Genomic DNA, 21,230 nt, shown 5'->3' with positions numbered 1-21,230 from the left:
ACCAAAATACCCAACACTCAGGATAAAATGAAAGAAATATTTCTGACAAAGCAACAGGAACCAAGTTAAGAGGGAGAGGGTGAAAGTAACAAAGATATGTTGGAATATAATACATAAAATATAGATGAATTTGGGGCAAAAATGTGAGAAACTGTGAATGCAGTATAGTGCAGTGTTTTCCCAGGAAAGAATTCCTTCCTCACATGAAAGTTCAGTATGGGATTATCCTGCCCCTTCCATCTTCGATATTGTGATAAACATCAAAGGCAGTTATCCAAATGTGATTCTGAATTACTCTGAATGAGACTCTTTTGGCTGAGAAAGGGAACCTTTGCTGAGATCCCCTGTGAATGGAGATGCCAAATCCTGAAATAGAGAGAACCCCTGTGTGTGAAGGCATGCAGAGCTAGCTATAAGGAAAAGAGTTGTCCTGACATGTTAGTAATGAGAAAAACTCTGGAAGGAGCATGCAAAATGTCTCCACAGCAAATTCCTTTAGATTTGTGGTTTTTTTTCTTTTTAACAACCAGCAGCTCCATACAACATAAGCACTTTTGAGCTGTTTACTCCTTGTATGACTATTAGCAAGAAAGAATGGTTATTCTTACTGATGTGTGTTTTTCCTGCTTTTAGCGTATGAAATGCTTGAATAAATTTTTTGTTGACATGGAAATGTAGTTACACGAGGTGTTCCAATTTTGGGTTTGTTTGGTGGATTTTTTAATTTAATTCTATTTTATTTATATCCCAGACCTGTGAGTCATTTGGGTGCATACTTAGTTGTATTTCCATTTTTTAATCACTTGCTCAGTGAGCTGCTGAAGTCTGTTTATTCAGCTTCAATGAAAGCTGTTTGCACTTGTGACCAATTACTTGCTTCAGAATTTTGTTGGGTCGTGGCCTTAGGTTGAATTGTGACAAAATCCTGTCCCAGCTGTGCAGTAGAGTAGGAGAGGAGGAGGTGTAAAAGACAGTATCCATCATTAAAATTTTGGATTTCCTCCATGTTTTACTAGCACCAAAAAAAATTTCCTCCTACACACATGGGAAAGGTAAAAGACATGCCCAGAAGATTACATCATTTCAGCATGCATGTAAGCCATTCCCTTCTTCTCTTTCAGCTGCAAAGGGGGTGAGTGGGAGGTGGTACAGGTTGAGAAAAGAGTCTGGTTTTTCACTTCATACAAATACAAGGTTCATTTGTTGGAAAAGAAAGATTTGATAAGGGTCCTGACAGCATAAGATAAAATTCAATTAGAAAGTAGCTGACAGGTCATGCCTAGCATAGACTGAATCTTTCCCTATCCCAGATCATCACATCATATAGAGCGAATTAATTTTGGCCGAGATATCTCAGCTCTTCAGCTTTCACTACCCACTTAAGCATGTACATTAATTCTCCTCAAATGAATCCTGACAAACAGCTGATCTTTAGGGCCAAGCCATCAGATACTCTGATTAGGGCTTTCTCTATAGCAGAGGAGCATACAGAACAAGGGAGCAGAAGGATTTTCTCTAGACTATGTACAATAGCAGTAGCCTATGTGCAGACATAGGAGTGAGGTGGAATTTGGAATAAATTCTCCACAGTGGAGACTCTTCATTCCAAAGTGTTCAGGTTAAAACAAAAGAAGATTCCTATCTGTACTTGAATAAATTATATGGTATTGAATATTCATAACACTTTGACTTAAATGTTCTCTAATTTACTCTTCTAATACTTCTCCCTAGAGATTGTTTATTCACAGGGTAGTCCACTCTGTGGTCTGCATGAGGTTCTGTACAGGAAGATAGTAAGAGAGATAATCATTCCCAAAAAGCTAAAAAGTACAGAAAACTGGGAATAAAAGTTTACTAGAAAAAAAAAAAAAATCTGTCTTTATGAAAAAGTTAATTTTGAAATTATTCTTATTCCAAATAATATACATCAAAAAAATTCACAAAAATGAGAGTTTCTATGAGAATAGCCAAATATCTGTTGTTCAGTTCAATCCACCATGTGAACATGCCTGAAAACCTGCAAAGTTCTTCCAAAAGAGATGATATTAGTTTTTAAAAGTGCTTTTCTCCCATTTAACTTTATTCACAAGCATAAGAGCAACCCAAGGCAGTCTATTTATAGAATAACAAGTTATTCTAATTATAGAATATTTATAGTCTATTTATAGAATAACAAGTTATGTCTATACTGTTAGAAGAGTGTATTGAGAGTGGGTAGGAGCACCATGCACTCCCTGCCTTATCCATGACTGGATCCCTGCAGACAGATGATGGCTGAGGTGTGCCAGCATCTCGGTGTGCTTCTGCTTTCCTAACACTCATTGTGAGCTGGAAGAGCCCCTGGGCAGCCCCAGCCCGGGCTCAGGCACAGCACATCCTCCCCTTGCTGCCAAAACTGCTGCGTGTGCAGCTCCCACAGCCTGGGCTGCACACAGGGAAACCTGTCAGGGTGGCTACTACCAACCTGTCTGTGCACATTTCCCTGTGCAAAGTGTACAGTGAAATTAATATAAACACTGTATTCTGGTCAACTCTTCCATTTAGCTTTCTGTCTCTGATTCCACACCTGGTTCCTCAATAAAAGGTTTAACATGAGTAGGCTGCACACACGTTATTTTTTATGGGAGGTGAGTAGGAGTTTTGCACCAAATACTTTTCTGTGAATTCTTTAGTTTTCAAAATATATGAACACCTGCCTCTGTGTTTCTTGGTCACACATTTTATTAAGAGGATGAATTCTTTCTCCTGTTTAACTGGCAGAAAAACAGGAGTCAATGTGGTATGGGTATCATGGCGTTGGTTGCAATTATAAATTTGACTGTAGTTTTATAAATGCTTGTGCAAGCAATCAAAAAATGGTGTCTTTTCACAAAGTTCACTTAGAAAAATAAACTGTCTTGTGAAAGTTATTTTTTCTGGTTTTCCATTCCTTAACACGAGTAGTCAGAAACTTGTCATAACCTGGTGTGTAAGGCCTGTCTACATTTTAAGTTCAAATTAAGCAGCTGACAATTTTGCAGTCAGAAATGGAACTTGTTCCCTTTCCTCTACTTATTTTTTCTTTTTTTTCTTGAATCGTTCTTGTGGCAAGTGTATTTAGCTAAATGTATCCACCTACAAGTTTGAACTGCTTTAATTTCTTCACTTAAATTAATGAGGATGTTTCTAGTATTCATCCTAATACAGCATCCAGCAGATACTGGTGGCTGCAGACCAGGCTTTATCCTTCTCAATAGCAGCCTACTTGTGAAAACCTCATTTATATGCAAAAATTTAAGTACCTTATCCATATTTCTACACAACTCTTAGCATCTCTTAAGACCAGGGCTCACAACATCTTCATTCAGTTTTCTGAACATCTCCATTCCCTGCAGTTATCTGGCAATTTGGCTTTAATATTCATTCCGTAAAGAAGTGACACTAATTCTCTCATTAATCTTCTCTTTTTAGCAGCCAAGATCTAGGAAAGTCACTTTCCATTGATCAGTAGCTTTTAATATAAAAATACAGGTTAGACTGTACAGATGTCACACCATAGGCATAAGTGTTAATTGCATTTTAAGATGATGATCTTTCTTGGCAAATTGGATCAGTGATTGTGCCAGCAAGGACCTAAGCAATCACTCTCAGAAGAATACAGATCCAAACCCTATACATTTCATAATATATTATGTAGTAAATATAAAGTCTGTTAAAACACGTTATTAAAGTCACTGAGGCTTCTAATTTCAGGGCACTTAAATGCAGTCACAGCAGCAGGAATGGTAGCACATAAAAGCTGATGGCTTTTTCGGATCAAGGGCTTAAAGAAAGCCCCAGCCTTAAAAGGAGTAAATAAGTTATTGCATAGATCTTTTATCCTCCAAATTAAAAAGACAAGAGAAAATGAGTGCTGTAGAAATATAGGCCATCACTTACCATATCATGGTCTGAAACAGGCCCAAAACTGGTGACAAAGATGTCAGTCTTCACTTCAGTTACACGCTCTGATGAAGCAGGAAATTAGGACAGTGAGTGTCTATAAACAGCCTTCATTAGATCTAACCACTAACAATTCTCACAATAAATAGAGAAATTATTGGCTTTGATTAGCCATTCTGAAATTGTTCTGCAATACGATCCTGAGAATTTACTGTAGAGGTATTTCCAGAGTCAATATTGGCAGCAACCATTTTTTTTATTACAGTTTTTCCACAGAACTTTTTGAGATGCAACAGTACAGCAGCTGCAGTTCCGCTGTTGTGGAAATCTTTTCTTTCTTTGACTGATAAATCTTGTCTGACACTATAACCAGTGCTGAATATTGTACACAGTACTCTATAACCTCATTGTGTACTCAGTTCCTGAGCAAGCTAAAATAAGGTCTCTAATAATTAACCCTGAGCTTGCAAGTAATGTATTTTGTATTGAGACCAAGAATACGGAAGAAAGAGAGAATACATTATGGTGTATACAACCATGAATATATTTTATTGGTATAAGTTGGAAATGGCTATATTACCCTTTATTTCAATAAATAAAAAGGAGTTTAAACTTTTCCAAATAAACATCAGCTAAAATTTTGCACTGAAATCATGGCAAATGTGCAAATGTGTTCTGAAAATGAGCTCTCCAGTCCTATAAGCCTAAATGATAGATTAGTTTAACTAATACTTCAGAAATCAGAAAACATGTACATAACATAGATTATATGCATATACTAGATCATAAAGCTGGACCCCTCTGTGATTTCCAGGATGTCCATCTGCTCCATGGCACAACAATATTGGACATTTCAGAAGAAACCAGTGATTTTAGTGGTCACAAGTGCTGAGATGCCTAAACTGGTGCTGATCTCATCAAAGAGGTCAGACATTTGACTTCTTTAGATGGCCTGGCAAAAGACACTTTGAGAAACACCCAAGCTTAACTTCCCCCCTTCCTCTCCTCTCCCTGTACACACACAGGACCTTCTGAGCATGCTGGTATTTTCTAGGGCACACATAGCAAAATATTCATCCAGAATGCCATATATCAAAATACCCCTGTTGGATTAAATATAGCTGCAGGTAGTAACACCACCTGGAGGCAGGAATCCCAGCAGTGTTAAATGCAGCTAACCCTTTCCAAAGTTAGGGTGACTTGAGTCTGAATACATTTAGTGTTGTGCTCCACAAACCAGCACAGGGATTTTGGTAGAAGTTTCAAACATGGAACGAGTGATAACATTTCTGAAATAACTTTCAAAAATAAATAAATAAATTGAGCAACCTGGAATATTAAAAGTAATCCTAAAGAAAACATTACAATACACGTATAGTAAGCAGACATACAGCAGACAAGTTTTCATAAGACTAAGAAATATATATGTAGCTATTTGTATAAAGTTATTTAAATATTGAAAAATAATTAATGAAATCCCCCTAATTTAATACAACAATCTGATTTCAAAAGACTTTGGACTGTTCAAATACAATTTGTTCTACCTGACAAGAAAATTGAGACTGAGGGCAAGTAAAATAAGGAATCAGGGTTAAGCAGCCAGTTACAATATACATTTCTGTATCAGTGCAGAAGTTCTGATGAAAATCAGTGTTCCACAATGCTGATACAGGTCTTTCATTCAAAAAAAAAGTGTGCAACTTCTAAATATGTAAAAATGGAAACAGTTTCCTATAAATATCTAGTATAGATACAGTAAAATATGTCTTTTTGTGAGACAGCAAAAATCAAAAAGCAACATTAGATATGATTCTACTGTCGATTTAGGAATGCAGTTGATGACTCCTGTCAATAAATCAATGCAAAAATTAGGTGGTATCAAAAGTAATCCTCAGGACTCATTAAAATTATGACATTTCCAATGTATTATTCACAGTCAAGGAAAGTAAAATACTGTGATGTGGCTGAACTGCTTAATATTATTTTTATTCTTTATAAATGTGTGTAAATATAAACATATTCTGTGACTGAGACATGAACAAAAATACAGTGATATTAAGAAAAGCATTGCATAGGTGAAATTTCCTCCTTGGGTGTCCAGTTGAATTAATATGTAACCTAATTGTTATTTACAAACTTTTCAATTGACATAATGAAAACTTCAAATGACTTAAAGAAATTCCAGTATTTTCATGACATCTAATTGTCTCTGGACTTAAAGAAATTCATGGTGAGAATCGGAATTTCTGGAACTGAAAGAGGCATATGGTTGTTCAGAAATTACTTGGCTTGGGAGGAAAGGATTCTGTCCTTCAGCCCATCTCTTTCACAAAAGGTCAAGAGGCTGTGGTCAGATATGAAACAGTGGACAGAAAAATGGAGATTCCACAGGGTCCAGTAAAACATTGCTGAATGGACTCCAGCTACTGAATCACCTTTTCTTAAGACTGAGAAATTGATACCATCCTGAAATCTATTAGCTGTTTACAGACTGAAAAGTGAATCTCAAATGGCTTTTAAAGATTTTTCATCCTTGTTCCTCACCCCTCTTCTCTCCTCTGAGGTACTTTGGAAGAGAAAAGATTCTAGAAGCTCTTCAGACAGGATGGTCCTTAAGAGTCCCAGCTCTGAGCAAGGTTCTATTTAATATAATTGTTCTATTTAATATAATTCAGCTGGTTTGCCTTGCACGAGCACAGAATATGCTCTTTGAATAAGCAGCATATCATGTGCTATCCTCAGCTCTGGCTTTGGGAGACATGCAGTGATAAAAGAGAGACTGAAACTTAAAGAAATCAGTTGAGGACACAAAATGGAAACTTAAGACTTTTGCACTAAGAAGGAAGATTTCCAAGTCAGGGAAAATATAAGTGATGCTTTTTGTTTCTATATAATGTTGAAAATAATTTAAGTGGTACATAAATCACATGAAAAACAGAAAATTCAGATTGTGAACTCAGAAGAGATTATGTTATCTTCACACTGATAACACCTTTGCAGTGCACCTAATCCCTTCAAATGCAGATAAACCAATTTACAGATTATCAAATTATTTTTTTCTTTGGTGTGTACCTCACTTTCAAGACCAATGAAAAAGCGCGTATCAAAACACAGAAAAAGATTAGCCACTCCAAAGCCATATGGAAGTTTTGAAAATTTTGTTTACTGTTTTACTAATTAGATGATTCAACTGTGCTTTGTTAAGTGCTTCAGAAGTTGTGAGTCACTTCGGCACAGGACATGTGTTTACTCATACAGTTGAGCTATATATTTAGAATCAAGGTTATCCATGTTCAATTTGCATCTTGATTACCATGGGAAGGCTTAAATTTGTGCTTCAAATACTCAGAAAGTTTTTCTTCAGGAATTGCAAATTCTGAGCTGTATTCAAAACCTTCACAATATCCCTGAGAACTAGAGAAAAGTCTTAGTCATTGAGCAAAACAGGCTCATGTCAGGAGCTGGCTGGATTGCTGAAGAGAAATACAGCAGTTCTAAAAATGCATTAACTATGTCTCTTGGCTATGACATCTATCTCATGAACCAAGAGTCAGTAATATAGGGATACCTGTAGAACACGTAACAATTTCAGTAAAAAAACCCTAAGAAAATTAATAATGACTTACTGGTTTGACTGTGAGGCAGCCACAGGGTCCAGGTAGTTACTGAGCAGCACAAAAGCAGCTGAGTACCACACCCAGACACTCTGGAACACAGCTTTGGGCAACTGATCCATGTACAACTATGAAAGCATCAGTCAGCCTCAACTACTGTAATTTTACTCTTTACAAATACTGTGTTTTGCTAATGATGCTAGACTAGAGTAAACTCAAAATTAGTAACAATAAATATTTTGATTTAAACTTCCAGGGATATCATTATTTCTAGAATTGTGACTGGATTATAAATTGAGAACAAAATCAGAAATACAGAATTATTTAAACAGCAGGAAATAAGCCTATTTATCAGGAGAGACCACACATAAAATATTTCCCTTTATGATCTGCCTATACTTGAGCACAAGGTTTATTTGAATTGCACATTTTGGTGGTTTAAGGTAATTCTAGTTTTTGGTAATGCACTCATTCTTCCTGCATGTCTCATGTCTGTCTTATTATTCTATAATTATTAATATGGAGGAGACTTTTCCTCTGGCTTTGAATGAAAGGAATTTTGATATCTGTGCTGAGTACACTTAGACCAATCAGCCCAGCTTTGTCCTGTGAGGTGGTTTGATTGAAGAACCACGACAGATGCATTCAGAGGAATTTTGTGCTGTTGCATTATTAGGAGCAGAGAGCAAAAGGGAGAAGCGTGAGCTGTCCTGTGATCACCCACTGCAGTCTGTGCTGAGTTCACTGGGACTTGCACACGCCAATTCACAGCTCAAAGCTCTCACATCCTACCTACCTCCCTACTCTTGTATTAAATCAATTCTCCTAGGATTTTCTAAGGCTTTTTACAGTTGTCTTTACATTAATCTGGTGCCTACGGAGTGAAAAAAAGACGACCAGAATCAGCCTCTTCAGTTTTATGAAGTGTAGCATCTGGTCCTCCTTTACTTACAGAATAATGTGTAGGGGTGAGGCCTTCTCATTCAGAGTAGAAGCATTTAAGTTTAACTTTTTATTATGCATACAAACAAAACCCTTATTTTCCCTAAACTTTATATTAGCTCAGATATGTTAAAATCCAACAATTTCCATTGGGACCTCAATAACCAAGAGGAAATTTTAATCATGTATATATAATGTTCTCATACCAACTGAATCTTAAAATCTAATTAACATAGCACTGTTAGGTTCGTTTCCCCATCCCTTCCACTCTGGAAGTAAGGAATTGCCTGAGATTGAGTGATGTTCTACTTAAGGACAGTTCCACTCAGTTTTGATAAACATCACATAGGAGACATCAACAAATGACAGCATAAAGTAAGTATAATTCTGTTCAATACTCAAGTTGATAATCCACTTGAGGTGATTTATTGGGCATTCAACCCAACATTAAAACCAAATTTAATTCAGGAAGATTCTGGTCTGTCAGATCAAACCCATTGTTTTTTTTTTTTTTCTTTATTAATCTTTCTGCTACAAAATCCCTCTCAAAGGGATAAGCCACATTTATCATTATTCTAATTTAAAATGTCCCAGGGCAAGTGGTATCCTTTAGTTTTAGGGAGATGAGATGTGCCAGGAAAAGGTGAAAGTCTTATAAAATCTGTAGCTGCCCCTGATTTCATGTTAATGGATCTCATCACCAAATACACCCTGCCCTAAGCAAGTCTTCCCTGTCTGCACTGTGGCACTTCAAACCTGCTGTGGTGCCAACCCAGGGATCATCCCCACGCCCCACATGAAGACAACTCTGTACAAAAGGAAATGGCATATCCATTTACCCAAGGAACTTATTTTATCCACTCTTTTTCATTGCTCTTCAATTTTTTTAACTCCCACTCCAGACACAGTGCTTTACTAGGAGAGATCTCTACACACCAAAGTGAATTTTGCTTCTTATTTCACTACTCCCCAGTACTATTTGATCCTTCTTTTTCTTTTTTTCAGGATTGTGTATTTGAACAGAGATCAGCACCTTTATTATTTAGGCCATTTTTGATCACCTCTAGTTCTTCAGCCCAGGTAGTTTCCACAGAAAATTATGCCATTATCTCCATGACTTCCCTCGGGTTTTTTTCCCTAATGTCTGACATGATTTCCTCTTTTCAGCTTCAATGTTAGCCTCTGCAAATCCTCCCCCTTGCCTTTTGTAAATGATTATCCACTCATAGAGTCAATAGGTGTCCTCTAGTGTCATTCACAACATTTTTACATTCATTTTGGAAGTTCTATTTTCCATGCATAAATAATCAAATCTAACTATTTGTTCATGTTTATGGATGGGTACAACAGATGCTATTTCCTAGCAGTGTCTGACTAAGTGACTAAGCCCACATATGAAGGAGGCAAAACAAGTAAATAACATAATTTATATCGATAATTATTGATAAGAAGTGCGAAAGTGCTAATGCATAACATGATGTTGCATGCTCTTTTAAAAAAGAATCAGATTAATTTTATCAATGATGCCATTTTTTGAATAACAAGCATATTCAATCACTATAATTTTTCCCTTTAGGTCACCCTCCACTGTTTAATATTCTGGTTAATGAGAAATAATTCTTTCTTTCCCCTTGTTTAATGGCAAACTGCTCAGAGGTTCTCATTTAATTTCAGATATGGCCTTATTGGGTTATCTGATGATAATTTCCATTCCAGTGCTCTTTTAAGAGCCTATGTGATTTTTAGTTTTCCTTTTGAAGTAATACCTCAAAAGAAGATATAAAAAAAGGCAAAGGCAGAGTTAATTTTAATCTAGCATATTCTATGCATGCTCAAAGAGTGACTCAAAATTCAACACCTCTACATTTTTCATTATCTTAATGCTCCACCTTTTATCCTGGCTTTCCCATAATACATGGTATAGCTGCTACAATGAATCTTTGTAAAGAGATTTCTCCAGAAGGTTGTTCTTGGTTTCATGGTGCCTCATCAGCTGCACCAGAATTCTTCTACCAAACAGTAAAACCGTTCACCACACCAACAAGATGTTTGCAAACTTGGGATTGAGAAATATCACGCTTTTTATTTCAAAAAGGATGAATTTACTCCTCTAAGTAAGAGCCAAGATCAAACCCCTCTCACAATTCATTACAATTTTTCAGTAACTAAAGATAGCTTTTCATCACTGAATTCTTCATGCATACACATAAAGGCAAGGAAGGAAAACCAAATAACCTTACTGAAGAAACTATCATCTACTTTTTATTCCATAGGTGAGAACGAGAGAAATTGGTCTCTTTTCTGTTTCTGTTCATGCACACAATTCTGTTTCTGTAGGTGGAGAGATTTGAAAACCTGCACTACGGGAGGAGAGGTCGTACTGGGATAACCAGAGTTTTCTACAATGTGCCCTTTTCTGTAAGACAAAGTAACTGCACCACACATTGTTTTACTTCATCTGCTGTTTCTCAGAAGGCACAGAAAGAATAGAATAGACAGTTTTGGATGATTGGAAGAGTGCTATAGTGCACTGATACACAGATTTGCACTGTGCCCAACTGCATGAAATTTATCAACGTAACATATAATGAGGGTCTCTTAAATTCTCTTAAATTCTCTGATCGTTACATCACAACTAATATGGAAGGAATGAGTTTTAGAGCTCATTCTCTATATCTAAAAATTTTATTACATCGGTAGATTTCTTAACTTTTGCTTCAGAGTGGATAAAAAATGTGTTCTGATCAAAATATTTAACAAGAAGCCATCACTGGTGATGGAAGCCACTGCTTTTTCATACATTTTGAAATTCCCAGTATCAAGTCATGCTATGATGAAAGGCTACTGAACTTCCAACTCCAAAACCCATGCTATATTTTATATATTGATTTAGATTTCTCACTGAATATTTTTATGCATGGAACATTTCAGAATACATTTCCCCATTACACCAAGATTCTAAATCAACTGTCAAAATTGAGTCATCCTGAGGTGCTTCACTCAGATTTAGATACCTTAGGAAGAAGGTTTTGAAGATGTGAATTTCCAAATTCCTGAGCACACACTTTATTATAGGTTTCTACCAGGACTGAAAACATCAGCCTAGCTATTTGTCCCTAGTTTTTGAAATCTATAATTTATATCTTTTGAATAATGCCTTATTCAATAGTCAAAATAGTATTATCTGCTTCTTACTATACTTGTTTTCAAACATTAATTTACTGCCCACAATTTAATCAGATGTGGAATTTTTTTTTTAAAGCCATGGAACTCTTATTTTTAGTGTTCAAAGCTGACAAACATAAGAGAGAAATTTGCTGAACCAACAGTATGAAAATACAGTATACTGTGCAGAAGGAAAATTGGATATTCGAGGTTCTTGGTTGTAGGCAGGAATAGGCAACACAGTTCAAAAAAGGAAGGATGCAAAGATTATTTAAACTTCTTTAACCCTTAGTTAGAGAAAATACTCCAATCCTTCTTTCCCTCCACCCCACACTTCCCATCAATCATTGTTACTTTCAAAAGACATACAGATTGCTATTTAACTTTGCTATTTAACTTTGTGAAAAGAATAATTTCCTTTCTCTCAGGAGTAAGTCTCAACTGGACCAGATGATCCTTTCATGAGTACACCTTTGAAGCCTGCATTCAGAAATGTATATATAAAGACACAGACATAAGACTTTATACTGATGTGCTTAGTTCTCTAAATTGCAATTCAGAGAGTGAAAATCCTTTCCCTGCATCTCCCTATGTTTTCCCTTCTAGTATCTGTTTAAAAAAACATAATAGCCATAAAACTCATATAATAAATCATCATATGCTCAGATTTTTTTTTGTAGATATGTACCAGACTCAATTTACAGAGTGTCATTTATTTATTATCTTCTGTGCTTTATTTACTCTGATAGAGTAGCTGACTGAACTCTACAGTTCCATTAAACAAAGAATAGAGGAGCATTTATCCACCCTAGGTCAAGGGTTCACAAGAAAGCAGACAATAATACTGGTAGATAAAAGTAAAAAAATACTCTTATTTTGTTGTCTATTACTTGAAATTGCACATGAAGATTTACAGACCAAGACATTTTTAAATGTGTTAATTAATACCTTTTAAACAGAATTTTATCTTTAGCCATTCCTCAAACTCAGTGAGGTCAATGTAGTGAAGAGTCTGGCTCACAATTCAAGAACAATTGCAAGATGGTAGCCTCAAACTACAGAACAACCTTATGCTTAATCACCTTCCATTTCATCCTCAGAAGATGATATAAGAATTCTTCATGTAATACCCCTTTATATTGCAGTTCCTCTGAGAGTGATTATAGGAAAAGAGTCTGAACTACACTTTGTGGGGTAGGTTGCTCTGTTTCATTTTATCTGAAGAGTCCAAAAGGAAAACAGAAAAAAGACATCTGAAAGAAGCAAAGCCAACCTCTCCATGTACTGGAAAGAAGAGATTTGTGCTTGTCCATTTAGAATTTCCATGTTTGTGAACAATAAGCTTTTAAGACCCAATTTTGGGATCATGTCACAGTACAACAAATCAAAGAGTGAACACAGTGATGTTGATGAAGACCAGGCTTTGTAACAATGTTTTTATAAAGACATATTTACTATGCATGTGTGGTTTTATGCCTTTCTCTGGATTCAGCACCAAGAGCAGAAGAAGAAAGAGACTTTTACCAAACTGTGAAGTAAAAATGTTACAGAAATAAATCCTTACATATCTAAGTTGGAAAAAACATAATCTTAAAAATCTTTCTATGAAAATCTACTAGGGTAGATTGATACTTTCACTTCTAAAAGAACAAATCCTCATGAAAATAGTCATAGATATATGGGCTATTTAGGCCTCATTCTTCAACTTGTCATTTGTGAGGTCACAGGTTGTATTTTTTTATCTTTTTTCTTTATACATTCAAAGTTTTACTACCCATTCAGAGATCTTCTTGAATTGTGAACCAGTTTCTTCTTTTTTTGGGTGTAAGTGTGAGAAAACCAAGTATGCAAAAGACAGCGAAGGTATGGCTTTTGAAAAAAAAAAAAGCTATATATAAGCATTACTTTATGTGTATATATAAACAGAATTATAACAAGTATATTATGGAAAAAATAATAATGTTTTTACTGACTTTTTATCTAGCGTGCAACATTGAAAATCATAATATCCATAACACACCTCCCAGTCCTGGTCTCAAGCGGTTGTCATAACCATCCAGAAGACGATCCAAAATTCTGGTGAACACTGTGGTGTTGTCCTTAAGTTCATCTTGTGATGAGGTTTGTCCATAGCTGAAATACACATCAGTTAGCACTGAAAAACATTAATCCACCCATAACCTTAGAAAACAGTAATTCCAAAATCTGTTTAATCTCACTCATACTGGTTTATGGTCACATAACCTCCTCCATATAACAAGATTGTAGTGCTTTGTAAAGTTCTTGCTTATTTACATTTTTCTCCTTAAATTGTAAGATTTTAAATCATAAAAAAGTGTCCCTCTACAAATGGTGAGAAAATAGAATGCCAGTTCTTTAATGTTTATCTCATTATTCCTTAATGTTTATAATGTGCTAATATGTGTTTTCCTCAGGAAAATGCTCATTTGTCAGCAAAGAGTAATGTGTTTAATTCATAATAGCTATAAACGGTTTGCATACAAAGAAAGATACAGTAATTTAGAACACTGACAAGTACTGCCAAAATAGAGATATCTTCTTTTTAAATACAGAAGTAGATTGAGTGTGTGTACATTTTCATAGATCTATAAGTAATTTTGCTTTTATTTCTCATTTTCCTGTAGCAGTTAGATTTGGAGGAGGATCTCCATCTTTGCCTTTCAAATGCATAACAAAACTATCTGTTGATATGAAAATCTCTTGTGTCTATAAAGCTTCCCTTACAGATCCCTATGTATATCTCTAACTCAGTCAAAAGTCCCGAAATTTTACTTGAAGAAGGATAAAATTAAAGCTCTTTGAACTCAGCTACCACAATATTCCATCAATACAAATCAGAATGAAATCCTTAGGCTTAATGGTTTCTGTCTGCTGTAGATGACACTAGAATCAACCTTTCTCTTAAATCTGAGACCTTTACCTAATACCCTGTCACAGATGATTCCTTTAATCATAGATTACACTTGTCTTAAATCCTAACCCAGTAGTGGTTTTTCATTCATTGCTGGGAAGACTTCCATTACAAGCACATGGAGTCATCAGGGATAAAAGCAAAAGTGCTGCTTTTCAAAACATAATTTTATTGCCCACATTGCTACTGAACTGGAGAAACAAGACAGCACCAAAATCTTTCCTTAGGATCAGGTCTAGTGACAGAAGTGATTCTTCCACTGGCCAGCCTGGTTTGTGTTTGGGGTACGTGGCTCTTGGTGCCCTGCCAGTCTTTCCTGCTCTAACCACTAAAGACCCTCTCAGGAGGAAGATGATGTCACACAAAATGATCAGGTTTTGTTAAAATACCTATGAAATATTTTTTCTGTGAGCTGCATCAGTCAGACATCCTTTGTGTATTCCATGCTTACATTCCTCTGGGATCAAACACACAGAGAAGGAGGAAGGATACCCTGTATATAGGTACTCTGGAAATGCTTCCAAGTTTATTTTGTAGCACAGGTTTGAGTATTTAACACTGCAAATTTAAATCAGTTTCAGGACTGACATCCACGGAAGTTTTAAGAATTTTTGGTTTACTTCTACAGGGTGTGATGTTTTAATGCATATTAATCATTATTTCTAATGAAAAGGCAGAATACCTAACAGTTTTTAAAAAATATTCCTCTAGCCATATCATACAACTTCATTTAAGAAAAAATTAGATTGATTTATATTTATTGATCATGCCTACAATTGAATTTTAAGTCACAGACAATATTTTTATGCTTCCTCTATGTTACCAAGTAACAAGTTCTCCTGCTGTCACTAGCAAGCATTTTATCTTTTAAAGGATATTTCCTCATACACCTTCCCCAGAATTTTAACACAGGACCTTCAGTGGATTAAATTTTATATTAACACTCATTGTCAGAAAAAAGCTGCTCTTCATACATATCTCAAGGATAGCAGAAGGTCATGAGTATTAAGGTGGAAAAAGGATATGAAAACACTTCAGAAATGTTAATGTTAAGTAAATGAATATGTTTGTGAGGAGGCATCAGGAAGATGGGCTGGAGTCAGTGCAGTTGGACACCGTGCCCTGCTCCCATGCTGGAAATCACATTTGTCAGGGCCCTCACCTGCTCTTCCCACCATTTTAGCAAAGGTAAAAAGCACTGTGAGGGCTGGGTTTAACTGACATATGGTCACAACAGGAAGATTCTGAACATTTGCGCACACGTGGAGTAGACTGTAAGTCCAGAGGGATTGTGACTTTTAATTCAAAACACACATATTAAAATAGTCCTATTGCTGGGCTTTTTTTTGGTAATGAGTGACATAGGAAGACTGTCTTTCTGTATTTTCTTTATCTCATTTATCAGTTGTTTTTAATCATAAAGCATTATCAATATTCCAGAGGGAAAGCAAGGCAACTAACAACAACAAAATGTCTTTAAACCCAGATCTACTTTGTGTAAGGTGTGTATATTTTGAGAAAAAAATTACTGCATGCAATTGTATTTTCACATTAAACCCCAATCTCATAAAAAACTGTGCACGGACTCCATCTACAGGTCATTATATTCCTGACACACCATCGGATTTTCAAACTCTGGTCCAATGCATTTTAATTCTCACATCAAGAATGCACATGCACCCATTACAGCTACAATAAATGTATGTGCATAGATATATGTGCAAATATCTATACAATAAATATGTTTTCACAAAATTCTCTAGCTAGGTCAGACAAAGTACTTCAGGAATACTTCAAATCTTGTTTTAATATATTATAAAAAGAAGGGTTTTTTTTTTTTCCAAAATGTTGTTTGATACAGCAGCTGTTACATGAATCATCCACTCTTATTTCAATTTTTTTTTAAAGGAAGTGCTTGTGCAGATGAACCTTTGCCCATTACCACTCAACACAAATTTAAATCTTCAAGGCAGTCAGAAAATAAGTTTCTCTAGAACTGTGAATGCATAAGAAGATACGGTGGAGATCAAGGCACAAATAGATTTTTTAGGGATCACTACTGACAATAAAAATATTCTACTGCTTTTTGGTCATTAGGTAACATCACTGACAAGCACATTAATGTTTCTTGTAATACAAAAGCATATCTGAGAGTCTTCTTAAATGTCTTCACTGAATTTTGAATTGCAGACAGTACTTCAAGCATGCTCCAAACTGCTCATAGTCTTTAGTTAAGCTGCTAGTTGTTTGATGAGGTGTTGTATGATTACAAATTGTTCTTAATACTAACTTCATTTTTAGATTATGATTTCAACAAATATTCCACAAATACTCAGTGCTGAATGGTCTTTCAAACATAACTATCATGGGCTTTGAGCTTACAAATTCTTCTTCATGCAAGCAGTCTCCCTGATTTTCAATACAACTACTAAGTTAGCACATGGTCCTGACCAAGAAAGTTAAATTATGCCTCTGCTTGCAGGCACAATAAAGTTACTAAAAGCACTTAAATTAGATTAAAAATAATCCTTCATTGTTCTTTTTTCCTCTCTGAAGAAACATATTTCTGAGTAGTCATTATATAAGAATAGAAAAAAATTGTATAGGTGTTTAAGAGCAGATTAGTTTCAATTTGTTTCAGGAAGCTTTTGCTTATTTCCTTCATCATATTGAACAAAAAAGTTTCATGCAAACAAATAGTTTTCTTTCAAACTTCACTTAGATTTAGCTGGGACTTGAGCAGGGATTAACTGCCCCCAATACACTTAGTGGTAGTGCAGCCCATGCAGTATTCATCTTATGCTGCTCCATTAAATTAAAGATTCCAAAAATATGTTGGTGCAATAAATAATATCTCCCCACCTTCTTTCAGTCAGTGCATTCAAGAGGAGGCTCCAGGCCCAGAGGCAGTCACAAAGCACCAGAAATCTCTTCATGGTGGACTCTGGAACTAGAAGGAAAATAACCATTAACATCCCCCACATTAAAACAGGTATTAGGGGAAAAAAGAAATCTGACATTGGAAACTTCTGCAGAATAATTTGATGTCAGGCAATGACCTCACAAGAGTAGAGATGATGCCATTCCAAATCAGGGTGCATGGCCTTGGCTGTTCTTCTGGTAACCTTTTATCTTTAGACCCACAGACCGAGGATGAGGTTTCTTTTATGGTAAGGGTGTGTTCTTTATGCATTACTCTTGAACTTTAGCAAAAAACAATTACAAGTAAAAGATGCTGTCCCCAAACTCTGTGGCAATTCTTACTCAGTTTCCCTGTGCTGAAAATATGTCAAGGCGCCTCCATTGCATTTCCAGATAACCAAGTGTAATTGCTTTTTTGTTTGACTTGAACCAGCCTGAGCCCTTCCAAACCTCTGGGAAGGTGTCAGTGTGTGGTAGAGTGACTGAGGAGAGCGGTGCTTTCCTCAGAACCACTGCTTTGCTTTGATGTGATGGAAGCAACTTTCTTCTAGAGATACAACTATCCTCCCCTTCCCTGAAACACAGCATCAGAAAAGGACTAAAATGAGCAGATTCTAACTCTATGATCTGCTGCTACATAAGCACACTTTAGGGCTAAAGGGCACAATTCATAATGAAATGATGTGCTGACAGCCTCCACACTATCTCCTAAATCTCTACCAGTCTCTGAAAGCTGCTAGGAAATGCTTTTGCATTAGCAGCCTTCTCCTCTCCAAACATCTCCTGTACTCTCTCCAGACTTCATTCCTTTACTCTCAATTTACCTTTGAGTAAAAAGTAACACAACTCAAAAAGTTTCTTCTGCTTTCTAATAAACCATAAAATAAAAAGTTAGCTGATATTTGTGGAATCTGTTGCAGATTCAACTAATTGTCCAGGAGATGTTGCAGGTCCCTTTACATATCAATTCAATGTGTCCCAGAATACAGTCGATTTTTAGGATTCATTACATAAATAAGGTTAACAAATATGAAGCCTGTGTTTTCCCCCAACAGTGAATTGGAGGGGTTTTTAGGCGCCTGAGAAAATGAAGCACTGTACATAGAAATGTTGTTGTAGCTATAAATAAAGCTCCCCCAATTCAGTGCACACGCTCAGTCACAATTTAAATCAATAAAATACCGTTACAAAGCTGTATGTAAGCAATGAGATATAATTAATGTGTTTATAGCCAAATGATCGGCAGATATTCATTGAGTGGGGCTGAGCTAATCTAACTGGACAGGAAGGAGCTGGATGTGGCAGGAAAAGTGTGGATAAAGATCTTCAGGGACGAGACTGCATCTTAACTTGCCCTGTAATCAGCCCCTTTAGAAAGGGAAAGACAACATCTGTGGCTTCAAAAATCACCTTCTCCCGGTCCTGCCAACTTCTGCCTTTGCAAAAGGCTCCTCGGGATGAAGAACAGAAAGTGAATTATTCTGAACTATTTGATCTGTTGAGCTCCACGCTCGCCCCCCTTCTCCCAACACCACCCCCTGCATCGATAAACCCATAAACCCATCCAGGCACAATAAATCCCGAAGAAGGAAAGTTTCTTGCAGCTGGAAAAAGCAAATATTAATAAAGACTGAATCAGCCTTAAAGCCCAGCAGACCCCGGCCTCCCCCACCCGCACCGCCTGAGAAACCAGCGCCGGTTCTCCCATTCAAAATGGGAGCAAGAGCCACGCTTCTGGGAGCGTTTCAGCAGCGCCCACTAAAAAAAAAAAAAAAAAAAAAAAAAGGGGGGGGGGGGAGAAATTAAAAACAAAATCGGGGGCAAAAAGGGGGCATTTTGATGCATTTTGACTCACGGTGAGAGATATGTTCCTCTCTGAGGCTCAAATCAAGACTTGTTTTCCTCCCGGCATTTCAACTTTGCATCCCCCTGCCGGAGCAGCCACCCCTCCCACCGCGCCCGCGGGAGGGAAAAACCCGAACCCAAACAACACTCATCTGCGAGAGACCGGCGGAAATCAGTCCGCAATAAAAAATAAATAAATAACATCATTGACAATGCCCATCGATCGCTGCGGATTTTCAAGCTGGAGGGATAGAGGGGGGAAAAAAAAAAAAAAAAATCGCCCCGATCCGGCGGTACCTGCGGAAAGAGAGGAGAGGAGAGAGGAGCCGCCCGCGCGCCTGGACGCGGTGCCCGCAGCCGGGAGCGCCCGGAGGGTGCGGGCGTGCGTCCCTGTGTGTCCGTGTGTGTGTCCGTGTGTCTGTCCCTGTGTCTGTCCGCGTGTCTGTCCGTGTGTGCCCGCCGGGGGTGCGAGCCGCCCTTACCGAGCCCTGGGGCGCGGGTCCGCGGCGCCGCTGCCCGCCCGGCGCTGCCCTGCCGGGTGTCCGCCCGCCGGCGCGGAGGCTGCGCGGCTCCCGCTCCGCCGCTCACTCCGCCTCGGCCATCGCCGCCGCTGATCCGCTCCTCCGGGCACCCAAATTTCTCTTCCCAATATTCCGACCGCCGCTATACAACAAAAGCTTTCTCTTTACCAAGACAGTAGTAATACGTCCCAGGGTAAACCGGATGTGAAATAGGCTGTGACTTCATGCCAGAGAGATTTTATTTTAGAAAGGAAGGTGGTACCAAGCTCTCATCTAGAGACCAATCCGCCCATTTTTTATATGCAGCACAATTTAACTTCCAGTGCTCTCGCCCTAATCCCTTTCTCTCTGGCTGCAGACTCAAATCCTTCTACAATCTGCAGCATTATTATTACTGGGGGGGAGGCTGCGCGGCCGGGGGAGGCTGCGCTGAGCATCTTTAGACACTTGCAGTTTACAAAACAGTCTATTTTAAGGGTCGCACATTAAAAATATAACCGATCTGCGTTCGTGTTCAACCTTTGATCGAGAATTTAGTCGCAGCACAAATATGAATGAAGGCTGGCCAGAGGTGTAGAGGATGCAGCCCTACGCGCGTGTGCCTATAGACCGTGTGTACCTATAGGGACCTGGCGGCAGAGCACGGCTGTAACCAGACGGGGACAGAGATGCTGTGCAATGCTAATTAAACGCAGGTAACACGCATTTTGGGCGAGACCCGTAGGAAATCTGTTCCAGGAGCAGGCGGCTCTCCCCCACTTCCACACGCCGGGCAGGTGCCGCGTTTGCCCGGCGCGGTCCCGGGGCTCAGCTGAGGGCTGCCAGCCCCTGCCCACTGTCCCGCTATCCCTCGGGGCCCCCCCGACACCGGAGCCGAGACATTCCCGGCCCCGGCAGAGCCCGGGGAGCGCCCGGCTCGGTTCCGCGGCGGGGATGGGGGGCTTCAGCCGCCCCGCGGGCACGGGCAGTGGCTCTGCCCTGCCCTGCCCTGCCCTGCCCTGCCCTGCCCTGCCCTGCCCTGCCCTGCCCCACCCGCCGTCACCCAGGGGCACAGTCCTGCCCCACAAGAACGTCACTTTAACCCCTATCCAGACCTCCCCCCCTCAGACAGGAGCGAGCCGGGCGAGCCCGGCGGGCGCCTGCACTTCTGCGGAGAAAGCAGGAGAAAGTTGGATGCATCAGGTCCGGAGAGGTGTCGGTGTGCGGGGAACGCAGGCAGCGCTCACCTGCCCAGCACAGGTTATCGTGCCTTTGGCTCGAGGCGCCTTTCTCCAGCTCCAAGCCCTCTGCAAACACACCAGACACTGCTGCCACCAGCACAGCATGGTCACCTGTCCTTTCTCTGCTTAATGTAAAGATAAAATGAAG

The 21,230-nt window shown here is 38.4% G+C and overlaps 1 protein-coding gene across 1 annotated transcript in view; it reads right to left on the bottom strand.

Moving 5' to 3' along the window:
* Window positions 1–20,052, bottom strand: part of GABRA1 (gamma-aminobutyric acid type A receptor subunit alpha1) — a 41,022-nt gene extending 20,970 nt beyond the window's left edge. The window contains exons 1-4 of the mRNA XM_058848573.1: window positions 19,824–20,052; window positions 17,437–17,524; window positions 13,663–13,775; window positions 3,919–3,986 (exon numbers count right to left, since the gene is read on the bottom strand). Coding sequence (XP_058704556.1) covers window positions 3,919–3,986; window positions 13,663–13,775; window positions 17,437–17,510 — 255 coding nt within the window. The 5' untranslated portion in view covers window positions 17,511–17,524; window positions 19,824–20,052. The remainder of the gene's footprint in view (window positions 1–3,918; window positions 3,987–13,662; window positions 13,776–17,436; window positions 17,525–19,823) is intronic.
* Between the last annotated feature and the right edge of the window lie 1,178 nt (window positions 20,053–21,230).

Source organism: Poecile atricapillus, chromosome 13 (assembly GCF_030490865.1).
Source record: "Poecile atricapillus isolate bPoeAtr1 chromosome 13, bPoeAtr1.hap1, whole genome shotgun sequence".
Classification (NCBI taxonomy): Eukaryota; Metazoa; Chordata; class Aves; order Passeriformes; family Paridae; genus Poecile; species Poecile atricapillus.
Note: the sequence above shows the minus strand (reverse complement) of the source record. Positions and strands in the feature narration are given on the sequence as shown.